Here is a 23,705-nt window from a genome sequence, read left to right on the forward strand (position 1 = left end):
TATATGGGTCCTTGATTAACCACGGGCACTACGCTGCTTCTATCATTATAAACGTAATTCCTCGCTCCGACCGCTCCTCAGCCATCTTGATTAATGCGAGCAGGTCCTTGTTTTATACAGCTTTTTATGTTTAACATTTTCCGATGCACAACGTTTAGATCGGATGACTCGTATCATGTTCATTTAATGTTTTGCTACTAAAAGCGGGGAATATAATTCATTTCAATTAATGGCTGAATTCACAAGAATTGCATTATTTATAATTAGTTATAAAAAGGTTTAGGTTTTATGTTTTTACTTGTCATGTTTATATTATGTTTTTAGTATAGTTTTTTATTGTTTTAGTACTAAGTTACTGTAAAAATAGGAAATAATGAATATAAATAAATAAATTTCTAACCCCATTTACTGTTTGTGAGTACGAACCTATGAATTACGCATGTAGATAAATATGTAGGTACTATGTTTTTGGCTTAATGAGGCCTATTTTTAAAGGAATTATATTTTCTAGATGTTAATTAGACAACATTGTGAACAGGCAAAATAATTGGGTATAGTAACAATAATATGTTTAGTGTTCTCAATTCGTCATAATTAATGACCAATTCGATTTAAGGTCATTTAATACATATTTGGGAGCTTACTATGTCAGTGTCCATATGCGGCACTTATTAGGTGAGTTTCCTACCTGTTTTCCTTGTTTAAAAAAAACATATATATATAAAACTTCCCTTTCACACAAAATCGTACATTCAAAAGTTCAAAACAATAATAAAAGCAAACTCAAAACCTGAATCACAATTACCCTAGTCCTTACATATAATGCATTGAATTGAATTTGCAAACCAGTGTATTATATGACCTGCCGAGTCCTTTAAGGTAACCAAATACCATGTAACACTAGAAACTGGTAAGACGTGTAGAGTAAAACTAGACGATTGTTTAGAAACCTAGATATTACCTAGATATACCTATCTTTTATTTTATAATGGAATCGATTATTGGTATTCGTCCGTATATGGTGTGATCCCTTTTGGCTATATTTTTAATTTATAAGTTGTAAATGATAATATTTACAATATGTAAAGCTGTGGATTATCAACAAAGTGCTACATATAAATATACTTAATACATAACAGGAATGTACGTTAATTTACCGAAAGAGAGAAAATCAAAATATTTTTTATTATTATTAGGTAACATAATGTACACTTGTCAATTCAAATTCAAGCAAGCAAGTTCTGAAATAGCGTAGCACGGACCAGAAGAACTGGCAATAAAGTCCAAAGAAAAGGTGGGACGCGAAAAAAGCAGGAATCGGGTAGTGAAAGTTACTCAAGACAGCAAAACCTTATCTTACTTTACTTATAATAGTCTGTGTAAAATATTTTTATGATATTTATTTAGCGCGTAATATAAACATCGAAGACAATTCAAAACTGTCAAGCTCATAATAGAGACATAGTTATCGATGATATAAGCTACAAATTATACAAGCCATACGTGAGCCCAAAATAAATTATTCATAAACGTACAAAGTCAAAGAGTTACCGTACTTCTTCATAATAAGTTTAATCGCACTTTTTAAACAACATACTTTCGTCTCTCTCTGTCCCATTGTGTTAACTCTGTTATGAAACTCTTTTCATCTCTTCACACAAATGAGTCATGATGTCAGTATGAACAACAGTTAAAACGGTGCAGTTGATTTTCTTTTTAATAAACCTTTTTTTTTAAACCTGACGGAGATGTACAATTCATTTATTTCTTTCGTTTATTTTTATGTAACAGGCAAACGGGCAGGAGGCTCACCTGATAGTGTGTGATAGAGATAGAGTGATACCGCCGCCCATAGACAAGTCGAAATAATTCGCTTAAGTTTTGTAGCAAAACGTGAAATGTGAATGTTAACATATAATAAGCCTTAGCGAACGAAATAGCGAAAATTACATTTTTAATGAGGTCAACAATACTATAAAATTATTACAAAATGTTATAAATAATGCAATGCTATATATAAATAATTAATAATATATAAATTTACTTAATTTAGTTACCTGACAATTATATGTATATTTTCACTTTCCCGTGTTAATTTATAACAATGACGGATATTAATTACAGTGATCGTAACACCTGTCTCACTAAATTCACGTCAGGAAATGAGGACTTAAAAATAATCACTACATAATTAGTTCCGGCTCCATACTTACCCATTATAGTATTGTATTTTAGTCACTTACCTGAAACGAGAAAATTCTTATTAATTCTAAAATTCAATATAAAGCGAAACACATACTAGTCAAACTTAAGTAGGTACCTACTAAAAATGTAGGATTTAAAATTACAATTTTTAAAGAATCATATTCACGTTCATGATTCAATACAACAGCCTTCTCTGGCTATCAACCTGAAACAATCCTATTTCTACTCCCCGGAGGTACCTGGACAGACGATTCTTCATGTAGCAAATTTAATGACATGTCATTAATGATAGAATCCCACATTTAGGAAACCCAGCTTTAACAATATACTATATGATTTAAAAATAGATTTAAAATGTTCTTGAGTACTAGCTACTACTTTGATACTTTATTAATCGTGATCAACGCCAAATTTGCCAGTTTTATTTAAGTGGACTTTAAACTGACAAAATGTACATACTATCATTAACACAGCCGAATTAGGTATTACATAAATGTATTTAATTTATTTATTTATTATTGTTTATTTTCCAATCGTGTTTGAACCTTTTTGTAATCTACTATATAAAAATAAGTCGGATTTTCCTTCCTGACGCTATAACTCCAGAACGCACGAACCGATTTCCACGGTTTTGCATTCGTTGGAAAGGTATCGTGAGGTTTATAGCAAAGACAATTCAGGAAAAATCTCATCAGAAAAGCGGGATCACCAAACGAAATGTTACATAAAACGAAGCCATCTGGTGGCGCCGAGTTTGCTAGTATATTATATATTCAATTTTTTGTTATTGATTTAGCTAGCTGGATTACGAAATAAATCGACTTCCAACTAAAAGCTTCGTATGTGGGGTGAAGATAAAAGTCTTCATTCGATGAAGCTAACTCAATCTAGAAGCTCAAAAGGGAGAATGACTTCATTAACGTTAAGAATATAGGCAGTGGCAAAGCTTATAAGACGAGGCGTTAATTCCGAGGCACGAAACGCAATCACAGGGGGGAAGCAGTCTGCATCTCCGGTTATGCAGTCGAATTAAGGATTCCTAACGTGCCACGATGACGAACGCGACAGCTAAGCGCAAAGGGAATATCCTGGGAATACATTTCAGACATAAAATGGGAGTTTATATGCAAATTGGAATCGTATCATCCAGTAATGTAAGATCTTGAATCTAAATTCGAACTCCAAAATACAAGAAGTAAACAACAAAATGATCCATTAAATGAATATCAAAAATACTTTATTTCTCAAAGAATTACATTCACTTAGCGAGAAAATTTAGAGTAAGTGTAGAGTAAGTAACTATATAAAATAAAAATATTAGTTTTTAACAATATGTACAATATTTTTTTACAAAAGTGCCGGTAGGAAGAATATTTTAAACTTAACGAAAACTACCATTAAATATGATGAAAATTTGGAACATTAATGTCGGAGTAATGGCGCTGGTATCAGCTGCCTTTTCATTATAATTTAACATCTATGTCAAATTGGTTAAAAACCGTTATATGGTTTATTTGATTTGCCAATATTCTCGAAGAATAGTCGTTAATTTATAGATCTAGTAACATATTACTACAGACTATCAAAAAGTATGTTAATCTGTAGATTTGATATTAAACTATAATGAAAATGACAGCCGATACCAGCGCCATTACTCCGAAATATATGAACAATCTTAAAGCACGACTCGGCTGAAAATCAAAGCTAAAATGTTTCATATATATTTAGACATAGACATAACATTTATTACAAACGAAAACACACACACATAAACACACAAAATAACAATTATCAAAGAAAAAATATATATTAAAAACAATTAAAAAAATAACTTTTCCCATTCGGTTCGTTTCAAGTGTGTAATGCGTGTGTGCTGTGGTTGTAATTGGCCCTGGCTAAGCATTATGCTGAGGAGCAAAAAGTTCCACAGCGCTGGTCATTCTGCCAGAGACCACAGTAGCTAGTTTGCGCCTCTAATAAAATAAAATAAATAATAATAATACTAAGTAGAAAATATTGAAAATTATTGTTATAATATTAAAGTTAGAAGTGTCAGTAATGAAAATCGTGTGCAAGGGTGTATAATAAATAAATAAAATTAAAAGTTAAAAATAAGAATAATTGTCACAGACATTTAATATTTGGCTCATGAGAGCTCTTGATAATAAGTCTCATGGCATGGTAAATAATTTGTTAAAACGATCCCTGCCAATGAAAAACTTCTAATTCTTTACCATCGTAACAAAAGAGATTATATACGCCAAGCAAAAACCTGTTTACCGAGTGCAGACGTCTCCCATTGGTCTATTAGGAGCGTAACAAGTTTTGTATGCGGACAATCTACGGAAAAATACTTCATCAGCCTGATACGTATTCGAAGCAGATGCAATTATCAAAGAATCTATCTCACCCTCAGTAGGGTTAGTACGTGTTTTATCGTATCAATGAATTTGGGATTATCGTTTGAAAGTCAGGTATAGACCGAACATTTATACATCTGAATTCGTTGATTTTTTATTAATTGTGTGAAGGAAGTTTCCAATGAGAATCATTTTGCAACCGTGTGAGGCAATTAACAGTTTTGCCGGGAAAAAAACCCGATACCACGGAATTATTATCGCCTCATACTAGCGTCAATTGTTGCATACATATACATAATAAATCCACTGCCGCTATAACCATTTACGTCTTAGCCTCACATTACTATATCTCTTTCTTGATCATGTATTTTTCTTAATTAGCGAGTAGATGATCAGTCTTCTGTAACTGACGCACGCCATCGATTTTTGGGTATAAGTCATGCTAGTTTCTTCACGATGTACGTTCTCACCGTACAAGTGTTAAAAGTGCACATATAAAGAAAAAATAGCATACATATCATAAACATATCGAAGGGTCACATTTATTTGAGAAGTCTTCGTTATATATACGTATATATGCGATTTGTATGTTATGTACAGAATTTATCGTCAACACGATAAATTACGTACTAGCCCTACCTTGGCTTGTCTCCGACGTTATTCATTTAACTTTAGCGCCTGATCGCATCTTTAATTTAATTTATTTGCTCAAGCTGTATCTAGACTGAAAATGACATAGAAGCTGTCTATGTAGTATATTGAATAATACTAACTTACGATACTTAAATTGTACCTAAAAGTATATAATATATTTGCAAAAATCGGCTGTTTTGTAAGATTTTGCTTACGTTGATTCAGCAAAATCTTGAATTTCATTTCACAATAGTGTAACAATTAATCAGTGTCATCGTTACGACAATGGTCGTATCAGTTAATCCAAAACAATTGAAGAATGCAATGCCTTCTGTGTGTCACCTTGTGAAATTATTTAAGAACATGAAGGTCGAAATAATGACCTGAATAATGAATATATTTTGACGAACAGTATTGGCCTAGTAGCTTCAGCTTGCGACTATGATCTTTAAGGTCATAGATTCGATCCTCGGCTGTGTACCAATGTATTTCTTTATGTGTGGATTTAACATTCGCTGAAACGGTGAAGGAAAACATTGTAAGAAAACCGGCTTGCCTTAAACCCAAAAAGTCGACGGCGTGTGTCAGGCAGAGGAATCTGATCACCTACTTGCCTATTAGATTGATAAATGATCATGAAATAGATACAGAAATCTCGACTTGACCTAAAAAGGTTGTAGGGCCACTGATTTATTTTATTTAGTCACGATAACGCTGTAGGTACTAGTAAATTTGACAAAATTTGCTGGCATTGACACTCCCTACCAAAGAACCTAGATGACGTCATCTAAGGACGAAACCCACACTGTAGTACCCTCAATATGATGTCGCAAGCTTCGAATTACGAAAGCGCTTTGAAATTCGAATGCCTGATGAAGTAGTTTACGACGTATTTACTATTTAAAAAATTAACCTTGTACCACGAAATAATAATAATTATTATTATAGATACTTGAAATAGTAAAACTGCCCCTCAAGATACTGCAAAGTGTAGATAGTTGGCGAACAATCTCCTTATTCATAAATCAAAGCAAATGGGTGGTCGTTATCAATTTCGCATTTTAACAAAACGTTTGATTTATGAATTGGAATAAATCAATGACTAAAACACATTTATACAATGGAGGTCGAGAAATTTTAACGCCACGACAAAATCCGGTAAAGTGCACTTTTATAGTTCCACGAGTGGTACTGTGTCGTGAGCTGAATACTGAAACGTGACTTACATCTACCAACTGATTCTATTGTAATTTATGAATATCTAGATACTACTTGTTACTAGAATACTGCTTTAGTAAAGGAATTTCGTATAGAGAAACATTTATTTAAAAACACACATATACAAAATTTAACTACTAACACAGTCCCTGAATCAAAAACGGGCCCATCTTGGTTAGACAGCTGAACAAAACAAAATTTTAACAATTAAAATCAAATTATTAACACAATAATATCGAACGTAGTAAAACTTGTCATGCTTGCTGGTACAAAAACATATCGTGACGTTCGAATTTAGAGCAAAAGTTGAAAAATTGTAGCGTTGTTAGGACTACAGTGAGTTCATGCTGCATAATACTGAACCTTTAAGACATTATGCAACTTGTTTGATGTAGGCGTGATAATATAAATATAATATAGACGTAGTTGTAGTATTACAATAAAAAATGTGTAGTTACAGAAAACTGGATAATATTAATAGAATCGATACTTCGTAAAAGTATTATTAAACTAAAATTTTATTTTAGTTTGTGTTAAAGGTTTTGTTAAAGTTTAGGACATGTTGGCTTCTCCTTGTCTTTCGACAAATATATTCCAATATCCTTTAATTAAACTACTTAAATTGATAACTTGATAATGTTCTCTTCTGTAGTAAAGAAATTTAATTTGTCACAAGACCGACCCCTATTTAGTATTTGTCTTTCATACAAGCCAACACGTATACTTATTTCTATCATACTAAAGGACATATGAAGGCGTGTAGATCGTGCACGTTCGCGTCACGCTATATTTTTTATACGCAAACCCATAAAAAATACATATATTTGACATATTTCCAAAGTAAATTAAGGAATTTTTATAGGCAGTAGGCATTGTATTTCACAACCTTATTACAACGTTGACGATAGCAAAAACATATATATATATATAATATATGTTTTGTTATATTCTTTCTCCTATTGATAATATATCCATGAAGGCCAAATCACAGGTATTTAAAATTGTACGGTGCGGAAAGATAATCAAAAAATAGTTTACATATTGCTAAAGTAACATGAATTAAGGAATTTAGAAAATAATTACTATGCAATGTGTTCCAAACTTATTTTTTTACGTAAGCCTGGCGATAACAAAAACATAAACAAATATTTGTTTAAAATAGACGTTAACGCATGTCGAGGTCATCATGGTTAAACTTAAAATTACTTCGCTTCTACCCTCTTTCTTCTATTGAGAATATATCCACGAATGCCAAGTCGCAGGTATATTAATTTTAATACTGTTCTAGTCTGTACGCAAAGAGAAACGTTGTGGGACTTGATATCGCAGCAGTGCTACATACTTATTTTATGTTGACAACACTGTCACATTATTAAACGAGGACGTTAGTACGTAAGTAGCGTCAATTTCACAAACAATTAACGTACACAATCATATAGTATTTACAATTTTCTTATAATAATAAATTAATAAATATAAAATTAAAACAAATTTAAAATGTCCCTGTGGCTGTGTACCTTCACCGCTGGCAGCCTATCCTCGCCGTATTGCGATACTTATCCGTTGAGCAAGAAAACCACAAGCTCTGGGGTCACCGGTACTATCTACCAGGCGCTAATTTAAGTCTTTTACTTGTGCATGAGCACTTGAACCTCACTACCCAAGAGTCCAAAGGGAACAAAATCGAAGTTGGAGGAAAGAATCTTATATTTGGGTAGTTTATTATTTTCCGACTGCTCCGCGGCCGCGCCAGCTGTTTTAGTTGTTCGAAGGAGGTGAGACGGTTTAATGATTATAGTTTAGTAATCATTTTCATCAATATGACAATAGTATCAGCAAAAAAAAAAGAAATATATTATAGCCACGCCGATTCTCTTTCCGCACAACTCTATCTTAGCCTTCTTCTTCTTTCACATAAGTTTGCTGTATTGAATGAGAACGATTTGTTGAATGTCGACATTGACCGAATTTCGGAATGTCAGGCGGAAGCATCGCTAAATTGTCAACTACGCTATTGATCTATTAGAACTTTATCAATTGCTTATTGTTGTTTTGTATCAAACCTACAATAAAACTAAATAGCCTTGCTGTACTAAATATTATATTTAAACTTGTACTTACAAATATTTTTTTATATTGACAGTTATTTACAACAATGAGCAATATCTATAACAGTAATTTTTATTACCAATGTATGGTATTCAAATTACAGATTATTTTACTCACATCTACAACTGATTAAAATATATATTTTTATTGGTGAGTGACCATACCATCATTATCTATCTATATACATATATGTAATATGTATATATTAGATAATTAAAAACTTTTATCACGATAACAGCCTATTTAACGATCTTAATAAAACATAATCACAACGCAATGAGCGATTCTAATTACATCACTTTAACGAGAACATTTCATCAGAAGTAATAACAATCTATCTAATGGCGCATTCAAAGGAAATTTTTATGATGCTATAAACTTGAATAAAATTTACTATCAGAATACAAACCGTATAAGTCAGTACAGTTATCTTCCATAAGTGGTTACGCATAAGCGATCAATGCTGCCCGTGCGACACATCTTTCATACGTTCTGTATGGACTCGCATTTATCACATATTTGCACATACAAAAATACATAGTCGCTAAGTACAACGGCCTTAATAGTCGACCTTCCAGTCTCTTGTTCACAAATAGAATTTTAAAGAAAAACAATGTGCGAAATATACAAAATAATTATTTATTTTAGTAGCAATCAGCTAAACATTAGCAGAAGAAAATAACATGAACGGCCTACTAAGCAATTTAATCTATTTATTGGTGCAACTGTGTGTATGTGTGTGTAAACATTACATACAGCTTAAACATAACGTATTCATAAAGTCAGCGTCTTGGAATAATTTAGCTAGAAAAATGATTGCTTTTCGTCTCATCAAACATAATTTAATAGAAAGAGATGGAACGTGAATTAAAGTGATACTAAAACGTTTACGTGATAAATAAACGCGTTCCATTTATTAACAATTGATTGCAAAAAGAAATTAAAATGAAAATTAATTATTTTACACATAAATGTTTTTCGTATTGGTATTTCACTTCTTTTTGTGTGTTACTTATGAAACTATTATATGACGAGGAATATCAAGTTTCTGCGTAAAAAAAATTACTAAAGACTCATACAAAGTTTCATCCCTTAGCAGTTCCTAGTTTTAGAGTTTTTTTCAATATTTTTAATCCCGTACGGTAGTGCTCCCAGGTAAAAATAATAAAAAAATCTCCACAAGACCCTACACAAAAACACCGTTAAAAATGTTGAGTATTTAATTTTACGTATCCTACAATCGTTTTGGTTTAACATCGACTAGCTATTGCAAAAAGTAAGCGACCGTGAGAGATGGCTTGAACGCACGTCCTTAAGTCTAGCGGGGCCAGGGGGGCAGGGTTTTGCAAGGCAGGTAGGCAATTCGATATTGTGTAAAACGTTTTCACATGGGGGCGCAACGGAAACTTAGTCACGCTGTTTGCATACAAAATTACAACAAATAGAATAAAATTATTATAAACACCTTGAAGTTTATTACCATTGAAACATAGACAGACCCCCAACAACGGATAATAAAATATTTCTAGTTCATAATATTGTGAGGTTTATGTGAGAGTAGTCAATTGCAATACAAAACAAATTCTAAGTACAGTGTAAACTCCATGTAACGTCTCTCGATGTAACAACAAAAACTTTAAAGCGTCGAAAATACACCGCTTTGGTTGGTTTAGCGTGTCATCCATACAATAATACACTCTATATAGCATTACATCCACCCTCAATAACGACTACATAATTAAAAGTACTTTTTAAGTTGCGGAAATTAAAACTGCGAATCTGTGTACGTTATTTTGTCGGTCTATTGTCCTAGCTCGTAATAAACTCGACTATCGGCATCATATGAACTTTCTAAGATATCCGTTCCTTTGCTTATAAATTGGGATTGCTTGAACGTGCTTCATCACGAAGATGCCTCCATATCGCAAGATATGAATAAAAAAGTAAAAATACAACCTGGTACAGTACAAAAATAAATGACACCGCAATAGCGTTCAAATACGAATTGTTTTTATGTAATTACTAACATTAGTCTGAAATAAACTTTTTCTTTTTCTAATACAGATTTTTCTTCCTTCTATTTAACGACAACTCTTTGTAGCGTCAAAATAAGCAGAGTTCCTTGAGTGTCGTTATATAGAGTTTACACTGTATTTCTTTAAGTCTGACTATCGTTTTATTTGGCAATTTCAGTAGGCTACTACCAACTTCGTCTACATAGAAGTCCAAGGTCCTGCATATTAGTACATCGAAAATTAATTACCGTCATCTTAATATTTTGTTTAGTTATAAATAATGTCGCTATTTTAAAATTGCATAATAATTTAAATTAAAAATGAAATGGAAGCGTTTATGTGTACATATAAAACATCCTAGTACATAAGAAGTTTGTCAATATTAAAATAATCTTAATTTGAATCGGCTCCATTTCATTTCCAGCGATAAATTTCAAAGTGGATCACTTACGTAATTATTCACAACGAAACAATACCAGTTCTGCGGCGCGATCACAAAAAATAAAATTGAGAAACATCGACTATTATAAAGCTATTTTGTGAACTTTCCCCGAATGACCCGACGTGAAAAGTAAACAATAACAACAATTTATTCGTTCTAGTAACTTGCTTAAGCGGCGTAAAAGGTATATTTATAAATAGAAATAGAATAAATAGCTGTTTTATTTTAGACTATTACGGTACAACTAACTTTAAAAGATTGGCGGAGAGTTTATTGCCAGTTCTTCTCTTCCGTTCTACGGCCTTGATTTGAGAACTGGCAGTAAATTTAAAATTAGAAGCACTTCATATATGAATATATTTTTTTAAAGAGTAGGTACATTGTGTTACCTATATGAACAACACTCTCAATGCCAAAGTGCTCCCGAGTGCGTTGCCGGCCTTTTAAGAATTGGTATGCTCTTTTGTGGAAGGACCCTAACTCGAATTGGTTCGGAAATACTTTAGTGGGCAGCTGGTAACACATAGGGTGGTGAAAACCTTAAAAAACGCTCAGTTGTAGAACGACGGAATTACGAAATTCCACCCGTATCACCTCGACGTCCGATGATGAAACTCGGCCACAGGTATTAATCCGAACAATTCCTTTGAACATGCTCTATGGTAAATGCGGTAGAAGATGCAGATAGACCCCACATCTCTACCTAACGCCAAGGGATCAAGCCGCTCGGAATGTGATTGGTCGTCGACGGTTCGTAACGCTCTTCTTTGAACAGCTAGCCACATATTGCGTATTTTCTTAGTGAAAAATTCGCTTTTCTTTAGTTTGTCTAGTAAAGCATGCCAATATATCAATTGGTTGTGCTTTTGATTTAAAAATCTATATTAGTTTTGATTTTTTTTATATTAAAGGGTTTGACTATACTTTTTATCGTCCCCAATAAAAAGAGAGAAACACGATATACTGTATTTGGAATAGGTTATGAGAAAAGGCTTTACGCTCAGATTTCTGATGGATTGTCATACATCGTTATCCACAAAAGGAATTTCCATGACAAATGATATGTTATGGATACCGAAGGTCATTTTGGTATTAACGAGAACCCATTAAATCAACTTGATTGATTGATGTACTACATCTGGGATATGAACTTTTCGATTTAAATGACCTTACTTTCTATGGTCCTTTTCGAGGATGTTCAGTTAGATTTTATTTTAGTGTTAGATTGTATAATATATAGTACAATACCCGTAATATAATATTTAGGTAAAGCTTTTTGAATAAATAATTTTCGTTATTAGTGAGTCTTATTTTTTTATTTATTTAAGATAAAAGTACTGCCCTGCGATTCTGAAAAGGTGGGAGCTTGTCGTTTATTGTTTATCAGAATGCCAAATCATAAAATGACTGCTTCACGACTGATTTGAGAGCGACCGCCGATGCGAAAACCGCTGTGTGAATTCGAAAAGTGAGTTACAGAATCGCAGGGCAGAAAACACCTAAATATCACTAAGGGGTTTAACGTTGATGTCTGAAGGGCTACACCACAGTACAAATTGAAATTCCTAATAAAGAGTTTAAAAGAAATAGAAATATGTAATACAAAAAAAACTAAACGAAAACGTTACAGCAAATAGTAAGAAAAAAAAATAGTTTTCTACCTTATACATAATATTACATATATCTTTAATTGATTTATCTCTGTGTTTATTTATCTCTATATCTGTATGTTTGTGAATTAATTTTGATGACTAAAGTATTAAATAATTTATTAACGTTAACTGCTCTAAAGATCAACCACGGGGTATAGAATACATTTGCTATAAATGCCATAATTTTATATACCTATAGTTTATCAATACCAATTTATCATCATAAAAAGTCTGCATACATCTCATGAGTTAAATCAAAATAAATTTATTAGTTGATTCTTGATTAGACATATTTTACTATCCTTTTTGTCAGTTTATTATAAAGTAGAAATTACCTATAAATGAAAATAATTTGATCAAATGAGTTATTGATCAACTAGTTTTCTTAGAAAGCTTTAAATTAAGTTTAAATAAAGCCGAGATCAGATTACAGTAATTAACAACAGCCTTCACACGTCATTATGTTTCCCAGTAGTTACCAAGTATCGTATAACTGATATTGGCCGTTGCCGGTAACTGGAGGCAACCCAGGGTGTGACCGGGGACAAGTTATTGCGTCCCACCCACGCCTCACTGTACACGACGGTCAGTAATTTAGGAAAAACGGCAAGATTCCATCTAATTTTTAATTAAATACGAGGTAATAATAATGAATGTAATAAATTGTATATTAAACGAAGCTTTGCTTCATAATAACGGCCTACGCTCACCGTCTACAATGTAAAGATACGACTAAAGGACTATGAGCATACCTTACGCAGAGTTAGTTACACACTTTTTTCATTTATTATGTTATTAAATTATATATAAATATATTTTAAGGAATTTATACTTAAGTTTGTTATAAAAAAGCTAGGAATCTTGACACAGGTATTTCTTACTTAAAAGGGTTCCCAAATCTTAAACATTGTCATGCATATTTACTTAAAATGAATAAAAAGATTTTTATTTATTATTATTTACTACTCAGCATACGTATTTTGTTTATCTTCTATCTTCATAAAAACCTTGGCGGAGGAGATTGCATCGGGTTTTAATTTTGTATTTAATCCATATTCAACGTTATACTTTAAATGTTTATGAACAGTATTAATATTCGGACGTCGGACGTCGAGGCAGAATACGAAATTCCACCCGTTTCTCCTATCGTCCGTCGTTCCACAGCTGAGCGTTTTATAAGGCAGTTTATGCCGCGAACCACCAGTGTGTGGAACTGCCCACTAAAGTATTTTCGAACCAATTCGACTTAGGGTCCTTCAAGAAAGGAGTGTACCAATTCTTTAAAGTGCAGCAACGGACTTGCAAGCCTCTCACTTAACATCAGGAGATGCCCTGCACGTTTGTCGCTGCTACCATTACTACTTGAATTAATTGTAATGGGTAAAATTAAGGGTTAACTGCGTGTTGGTTCGTAGAAGGAAGAAATCATGGCTTCGCAACGTTAGGGAGTGGACGGGTATTGCAAATGCGAAAGAGTTGCTGCATCTGGCACAGGACAAGACACGCTTCAAGAGACTGACGGCCAACCTCTAGTAATGCAGAGGCACTAACCGATAGATAAAGAAAAATATAATTTATTTCTTATAATAATTATAAGAAATAAATTATATTTTTACAATTACAATTACAATTACAATTATTGTAGTCGGAATGTTTGACTGTATTCTCACTATCTCAGTTGTTTATAAAACTTATACATATCTCAATACCAAATAGCTTAATTTACAATTTAGGTAATTATTCTTGCTATTTGTCATCGTTTGAGTAATGGTTAATTGATTAGATCATTACGTTAAGTCAAGCAAAAACAAGCGTTGTATTACTGCTTAATCACAATAATTATGTGAACACATATTCGGTTATAATAAAGAACAACAAACACTTTATTTATACACATCCTCACCAAACAGGGAAAAAAATTAAGATATTAATCGGTGGCTTATTCCAATCAAGTCACGAGGTAAATAATATAATTGAAAAATACTCAGTTATAAACATACAGCCTTCAAAACAATATATTTATGAAGTCAAAGATAATGACAGAACATAGAATAGTGTCTCTACCCGTGTTTTATTAAAAAAATATGTGTCCAAGAATCATTGAATATTTTCACTAAAATTATTGTATGATGCGTAGACTAACAAATAATTACTGTAGGTATATATATGTATATCCCACGAGTAAATTATCTAAATTAAGTGCTTGTATTGAATAAATAAATAATTAGTACCATTACGATTAATTAAGGAATTACATATAATCATTATATATATCATGTATCGGCTTATCTGCATATTTTAAGAATAATTTCCTTGACATCAAAAACGCCTTGATCTTTTACAATTATTTTCTGTTGAGTATGCCCAATACCAATAGCCTAAATGTAAATTAATTTATTTGAAAAATAAATCTTCGATAAAATTTACTGCCTATTTTTATTGTTCCTTTCCTAAGTTGTTTTAACCTCTTTGATAACACACATTGTGTTTATACCGCCTCCTGTTACATAAAAATAATTATACCAAAAATTACTTATTATTAATTAAAATTTAAAATAATTATACCAAACGGGCAGGAGGCTCAAATTATGTTAAATGATACCGCCGCCTATCGAAACTCACATTGCCAGAGGGCAAGTGCGTTGCCGGCTTTTTTAAGAATTAGTACGCACTTTTCATTAGGGACCCTAAGTATAATTGTTATATATATATATAACTTATGTTATCTACATCTAACGTAAGTTAAATATAAAGTAGGAAAATAATAAGTTCACCAAATGTTTCTTTAGCCTTAATGTGAATTTTTAAAAAATAACCTCCAAATAAATATTTTATTTATTTTCAAAGCTAAAATAGAACGCCAAAATGTTTGACCAGGCCACAAGTTTAACGAACGCGTCAATGTATAATTACCTATCGTATTACCCCAATAAAATATATTTGCCAAGAAAAATACAGGCACGGATTTCAACGGCCGCTTCTTCGATCGAGATACCGTGCATGTCAATGGCACGATAACGATGCGCGAACACATAACGTTAATTACAGGCTTTGTATAATGTTTCGTTGTTTTTTGTCTTCTATCCACCAATGCTGAGCTACATATATTATTAAACTTATGAATGGGAAATATAAACAAAGGGAATAAACAAAAAAAGTACTGGATTTTTCATTTGAAAATTAATTATGATGAAGTGTGGAGTTACTACACTTCATCATAATTACATTTACTGTGATAAGATTTACACTATTATCGCGAAACAGCTGTTTTCATGACATTTAGACTATTTTAGATAACGTCTAGAACAAATCGAGTATGAAACGAAAAGTTTGTTATCGGACAAACTTATTTTTATAGAACGGGGATTGGGGGAAACGGGCAGGAGGCTCATCTGATGTTAAGTGATACCGCCGCCCATGGACACTCTCAATGCCAGAGGGCTCGCGCGTACGATGCCGGCCTTATTCGTAGCGATAATATAAATAAATCGTTATTTAAAATCTGTATGGGCAGAACTTTTTAAGCTCAAAAAATTCTGATATTCCTTGGTTAAATCGTTTCGAAACCAAAAAAAAATACACGGAATGCATGACTTATAATTGTTGAAGTCTCTTACGTTATACTATGACGTCAACGTATGAAACAATTGAGCGTATTTAAGAATATAAATTGCCTACTAATTCAATCGTTAGTATTAAAGTACCAATGGTCTACAGTACAAATTAGGATTTAAATAAATAAATAATTGTTTACACTAATTAATGAAGCAATGACGACCTCCATCGGGACCTTAATGTAGAGTACGTCACCAGAATAATCAAAAGGATTTCTGGAGCCCACAAACAAAGGCGCCACCAATAATAGAGACTCTAAGTAGTGTTATTGGACACTTTCGTATGTTAAATATAAGTAAATCAGTTAAGACTTAAATTACTCATTAGTATAAAGTTAGGCTAGATCGTAATATTAAATGATGTCTTTGTGCAACGACAATTTATTAAAAAGACTAATTAAATTTGTTAAAGATTTGTGAGTCTAAATTTATTCAGTTTTTAACTTCAATTAAAAAAATACCAAGTCATCAAAAATGATGATAGTGTTAATGTCGCGCTTAGAAAGTAGGACTTACAAATCTGACAATTATTTAAAGAAAAGTAGAAAAGAATACCGCTGATGAAGCATAATTAATAGGTATATTATAAATACCATACCAATAGTATTAATTTAACAAACACTGAAATAAAAGCATTGTGCGTATCTGATACGGAATACGAAATCCGCATTGTCAAGCAAAAATTTACTAGTAAGATTTAAGATATTTTTATTTAAGTGTATTTCTGTCACATTTATTTTTAACATAATTGTCATAGTTTACAGCAGATAGCTTGTAACATATACTGTAGATAAATCATTATATGTGGTGACTTTATGAAATAAAATAAATTCTCTTTCTTGCTAATACAAGATTAATCAATACAAAAATATATATAATCTATACGTATATGGCCTTCTTCTACTTATAGGTAATATTAATGTGTTGATTGTGATAATTAATTTGCCATAAGTTACTAATTAGATAACTCTCACTCTTTAATAAAACAAATGTTATAATATCACATGATTTCTGAACACCTTTTTAATCTAAGCATGTCTGCACGAAGCAAGGCCTAACTAGAATATAAGTAAAACATTTGCATGATTTTCCTTAGGTATTAATTATGTCACGTCATATAGCCAGCACACAACGTATGCGACCTCGTTACAAACAGGGCGCCAGAGTCGTTTCCGTTATCGCGCTAACACTACACGCTCCCAGTTTCATATCCTAGCCATAAATGTTATTGATAATTTACAGCTATCTATTACATCACGATTAATTGGCGATAGAGTTTTTTGATTCTAAAAAATGAGGGTAGATATTTTTTTCGATGTATAATTTATTATACACTTTGTTGCATTACAATATATAAATAACATAATTAAATGTAAAGGATGGCAACTGGCGGCCTTATCGCTTTCGAGCGATCTCTTTTAGGCAACCACTGTGAGAAAAGGTGAAAAAAAAATGTATTAAATAAGATAAGGTAGGCAAGAAGTGCAAAAATACATAATAAAACTAAACAGGATCAAAAAACAAACTAAACTAATAATTGTTGAAGTACCTTCGTTTTTTAAGATTGGATTGTTGCAGATTTAAAAACGACTAAACAATGTTAAACTGTCCAAGAATTACTTACATGGTGTAATGGTTGCAGCACCTTACAAACATTGTGTAAAACAAAAAAATAGTGGCGGAGAGTTTATTGCCAGTTCTTCTCTACGCCCTTAATTTGAGAACTGGCAGTATGTAAAATTAGAAGTATTTAATATGTATTTTTTTGAACTAAGTGTGTATTTTGATTTTAGATTTTGAATTACAGTCAAAACCGTTTATAACGACATCGTTTACAACGACCTATCGGTTATTACAACCAGATTGTATGGTCCCGTCCGAATCCCTATTAAACTATTCAGTAAACAAACCGCTTATAACAACATCGGATACAGCGACATATCGCTTACAACGACGAAATTTTATCGATATTCATCGGCTATAACGACCAACCGCTTCTTATCTCAGCAAAACAAACGATTGTAAATCTTATTTATAAGCATTGAATGAATATTTAGGCATATTATTACCTACGCACTTTCTCCCAACGAACAGTTTCAGCCAACAACGATTTCCGAGGCTCTTAAAAAAATTTGTTGCCTTTAACGAACAGTTTGATACTGGTGATACTCATACCTTGAGGAGTATGAAACGTAAAATGCAAAAAATATTTGAGACTGGGCTAAAAAAAAAAACAGACCAAAATGACTGATTACTTTTGTACCTAATTATCTCGTAATAAATATTTTTGTTTCTTTTTTGACTCGTTTACATATTATAATATTAACATACCATATTATAACCCATACCTACCTATTCTAGATCGATAACTATGATAATATAACTATGTACAATGTACATACATATGTACTGTACTTGTGTATATGACATTGCTTATAACGACTATCGGATATAACGTCGGCAACTATACGGTCCCTTCAATGTCGTTATAACCGGTTTTGACTGTAGTTATATTTGGGACTACGTATCGCATTACAGATATAGACCAGTGCAGATAGCCTTCAAAATAAATAAAAAGTGAAAAAAATTACAGTAGGATGAAACCCATTAGAAAGGCAGGGGAATATGATCAAAATGAAAGGAAAAATAAATTACGGTCGATCTGAGGTCGGGAAGGGGTAGGGGGGGGAGTTTTAAGGGTAAAAAACGGTTTATCTCGATTTCCGGCAAAACTACAAGTCCTATCGAAGAAAGTTAAATGGCAAAGTTGTAGGTAATAAAAAGATCTAAAACTTTTGTATTTACACATAACCTCAAAATTGGTGTGAAAAATTCAAAAAAACAAGTTTCTGGTTTTTTATTTTTATCTTTTACAAAAATTTATTTTTTTAAACGAAATTTGGTGAAAACTTACCTTATTATGTCCCAAATATACTGTAATTTATTTCATTAAAAATATTTATTTGTTCGCCTTATTTTGAATTAATATCGAAAAAACACCCTAATTTTCAATCGAAAATTCTGACGTCAAAATTTCAGCTTTTTTCAAAGGGTTGGTGTGCTTTCAGTTCGTTGAAATCTCTACTTACCTATGGTAAAAAAATATATATATATTACCATAGTAAATCTCCTCAGAAAACGCAAAAAATCGTATGCAGTAACGCCCAGACCTGTCATGCCCTTCCTTACTTCTCTATGAAATACGAAAATTTTAGCCCATCTAAAGGCTAAACTTTTTTTTTTAGGTCACTCAGGTTTATATAAGTTATCTTAAAATAGTAATAAATAGGCATCTGATTATAATTTAAAGAAGATTCATAGAGGAGTAGGGAAGGGTATGACGGGTCTGGGCGTTACTGCATACGATGTTTTGCATTTTCTGAGAAGATTTTCTATGGTAATATATAAATATTTTTTTACCATAGGAAAGTAGAGATTTCAACGAACTGAAAACACACCAACCCTTTGAAAAAAGCTGAAATTTTGACGTCAGAATTTTCGATTGAAAATTAGGGTGTTTTTTCGATATTAATTCAAAATAAGGCGAACAAATAAATATTTTTAATCAAATAAATTACAGTATATTTGGGACATAATAAGGTAAGTTTTCACCAAATTTCGTTTAAAAAAATAAATTTTTATAAAAGATAAAAATAAAAAACCAAAAACTTGGTTTTTTGAATTTTTCACACCAATTTTGAGGTTATGTGAAAAATGTGTAAATACAAAAGTTTTAGATCTTTTTATTACCTACAACTTTGCCATTTAACTTTCTTCGATAGGACTTTTAGTTTTGCCGGAAATCGAGGTAAACCGTTTTTTACCCTTAAAACTCCCCCCCCTACCCCTTCCCGACCTCAGATCGACCGTAATTTATTTTTCCTTTCATTTTGATCATATTCCCCTGCTTTTCTAATGGGTTTCATCCTACTGTAATTTTTTTTGGTTTCAAAAATTATCGGCACTGGTCTAATATATTGAGCGGTAATGTCAAATTAACAGCTGACGTAAAAAGTATATTATTCTCACACATTTAAAAATTTTAACCCAATGGAGAGTCCATCTAAACTCTAAAGCCTATTTCACATTATGTACAAAATGACAACCTAATTCAATAAGTTCAATGCTGCAAGAAGTTTAGCTACAAAAACATTCAGGTAGAAGTCCCTAAAATAAATTTTATTCAAATTTCAACCTTCCGTATTTTTAGTTTTACATTTCGGTCGAAGTCTTTGATCCAACTTAAGCGAAGGCTCAATTGTAAAGACATCAGAGAAAATTGGAGTGCTCAAATTGTAATGACTGGGAGAGGCCCATTTTTTGCTACTTATCCCATATCTATAGGTACTTTCAAGTTACAAGTAATTTAAACATTATTTTATTTCTCACCATCCAATGAGTAAGGTGACTCATCATTATGAAGCTTTTGAATAAAACAAACGATCAAATAAAATGCAAATAATTTATTTTTCCTAATTCCTTTGTAGCTTTTATTTTACAGCCGTCATCGAAAACACGTTAAGAAAAATCGTTAATTAAGATAGTGGTTTGCAATTTTCAATCGATTAGGGTGTGTGCAGCGCCGAGCCCAATCAATCAGCCCGCACTTCTCTCCTAATTAACGTTATAAACTCGATTCCACACATCCCAGCGGGACATCACACGCAACGTATGATAAACATGAGAGCCTTTCATGGGTAATTTCTATAATTTATTATACCCTGGTATATTGGACAGCCTCGGAGGAAGAATCTCACTGGCTCACATCCCAAATTTTTATTAGCGCGTCGTGTGACCTTCCATGTTCTATCTATCCCATATTAAAATTAGAGAACTTAATAAATAGATACACCAATATCTTATCTGGTAGTTTTCGTAAAATACCTGATACGTTAACTATTCGATGTGACGGCTAAACGAGATTGCTAAAATAACCTGTAAAACTGGAAAAACGCAGCTCAGCGAATAAGATAAAAGTTAGTCCTTATTCGCATTTAACGATCGTGTACGTTGAACGGAGTCTGCTCTGGGCCGGATTTTAGGACCCTCGACTGGCGATCGACGCGGTCTCGGAATAATCAAGTACCTCCCTTCCCGCGTTCGTTCACACAATCGACGCTCCCTCGACCCTACCTACGCACGACGAATCTACACAATGCCATCCACCTATACTCGACAACCCTCGCATTGCACTAAACCGCGCTAACCGATCGCAAAGCAAACACGACCTTAGCCAGAAAGCCAGTAGGTTGTTTTAGCTACTAAATTAAGCTTTCGATTACGAAAGTCAGTAAAGATAAATGAAAAGCAATCTAAAGACCCATAAATTCGGTCGAGAATCCCTTGACACTGTCATAGTTCGAGCGCAACGTGCATTCAATCGCAAGTTACATGAATATTGAAAATAACTCTTATGTCTTTCACGCTGATTCGAATACGCCTCGACAGGTTACGCCAAACACCACGTGTTTACGGAGTACTTAATAGGAACACATTATTGAACTTGACGCACATGTTGTAAAAGTTTATAATGCGGCACAAACTTATTGAAAATCTACAACTAACAGACAAATTAAATTACAGTTAAAGATCTACTTTAATATTGAAACTTTAACTGAAATACATACCTAATTCGATTTTTTGTCTGCTTTTCGGCAATCGTGCAATAAGACAATTTAAATAATAAAATCAAAATCGCGTATATGTATATCCGTCAAAATTTTCTTTAAATGTGAAGTACCAACTCACGTAGAACAAAGAGAATAGCATTCCACCCACATATTGACTATAAAAATAATTATTTCAGGAATTAATTCATAGCTGTATAATTAATAGTTATAAAGATTCAAAGACTATTCAAATTGGGTTTTCAAAAATATGCCCACAAGGTTGCTCATTGCCAAATGTGTGAGTGGCGAAGGTTGATAGTGGCGTGGCCAGACTTCGTTATTCATTTAACAAAGCAAGGTTTTGTTTCAATGCAGATTTCAATAGTCTTTGATTATTAGTAATTGTGTAAGTTTGAATGTATTGGCGATCGCGCGAAGCGCATTGTGACCAAGTGACAATAGGCAGTGTTTTTCTTTGCGTTATCACAAAAAGCAGGACTGCATTGAATTATTTCTGTTACATAAGCACTTAATGCTTTGTAGCTGAAACTATTAACATGATAATGTAGGCTAGCACTTTCATACAATAATACAAAGTTTTGTACCTATTCTTAACATAGTAATAAACAGAAACTGTGCCTAAATTTAGTTATCTGATAATGGCATTAACTTTTTCTTTATTAAAAAATAAAAACTGACAAGTTTTGGCAGTGGCAAATGTCAATTGTGTTATTGATGCATGATGAAATTATTTTGAAAAAAGATGGATATTTATTTCCTTCAAACTACCTTTGTATAGATAGAAAACTCAAATACATAGTTAAAAATAGCCTTATGCTTATAAAATGATAAAAGTATAATGCAAATATATTATTAAACAAATCTTTTAATGAGTTGACTTTGCATTTTAGGTTTTAGGATGTAAATATGTTATTCAAAACATGTGTTATTTATTATTTAATGTATTTATTAGCAATGGTAGAGATTTAATTCTGTATAAATCCTTAAAATATAATAAAATAATCTTAATTTATTAATTATTTAAAAACATATAGCCAATGTTGAATAATGACAATGACTTAAAATTTATCCTGTAAGTATATTATTTATTTTAAAAGGTAGGTTGTTTTAGAAAGGTAGGTAAATAAAAAGTTTAGTTATAATTTTATAAAAGAATAATCACTACTGTTAAATAAAATATTTCTTTAGAAGCTTACACTAGTAAAAATACCACGAGTTACTCACCATACTACTCCAAATGCGCCGTATCCTATGGGCCTATCGGGCTGCACATCGGTCGGAATGGCCGGTGTCTGATAGTAGGGCGCCGCTGCCGCCAGGATGGCGCCCTGCGGCGCACTCTGGGTACCGCCCTGCATCAGCGACATGGAGACACTCATGGAGACGCGAGAGTGCCGCGCGGGGCCGCTTACTGCCGCCATCCAACCACTCCGCGTCTCGTCGTCACCGCAGACTCATCAACATTACACGTTAACCTCAACTCCGACACTGCCCCGATCACCAAGCTCTTCCCGGTTGACACGCGACGCTGTTACCGGTTACTTCTATATTATTCATGCTCGAACGACTATGCGGGAATCACTGATTAAACGCACACAACACGAACGACGGGCACCTGTCAATTTTACCAGTTAATAACGTAAAGGGTGAATTTACGATTGGTTTTGAGTAATTAATGTATTCTTGTAAATAAAGGTAAATTAATCAGGACAAAGGATATTACGGTATTAAATTTAGGGAATTGACCTAAACGTCTACACACGGCGAAAATCGAACGAGACTGTTGTATTTCGGGTGAGTGGGGGACGCGGGCCAAACGGTTGTGTA

General features: G+C 32.7%; 1 protein-coding gene across 3 annotated transcripts in view; it reads right to left on the reverse strand.

Moving 5' to 3' along the window:
- Nucleotides 1-23,705, reverse strand: part of LOC125054327 (serine/threonine-protein kinase NLK) — a 124,548-nt gene extending 100,843 nt beyond the window's left edge. Inside the window, exon 1 of one of the 3 annotated variants that reach the window (XM_047656133.1) lies at nucleotides 23,103-23,705. In XM_047656133.1, the coding sequence (XP_047512089.1) occupies nucleotides 23,103-23,299 (197 nt within the window). In that variant the 5' untranslated portion in view covers nucleotides 23,300-23,705. The remainder of the gene's footprint in view (nucleotides 1-23,102) is intronic. The other 2 variants (XM_047656134.1, XM_047656135.1) reach the window with 2 other exon arrangements.

The sequence above is a fragment of the Pieris napi genome, chromosome 12, assembly GCF_905475465.1.
Source record: "Pieris napi chromosome 12, ilPieNapi1.2, whole genome shotgun sequence".
NCBI classification, from domain to species: Eukaryota; Metazoa; Arthropoda; class Insecta; order Lepidoptera; family Pieridae; genus Pieris; species Pieris napi.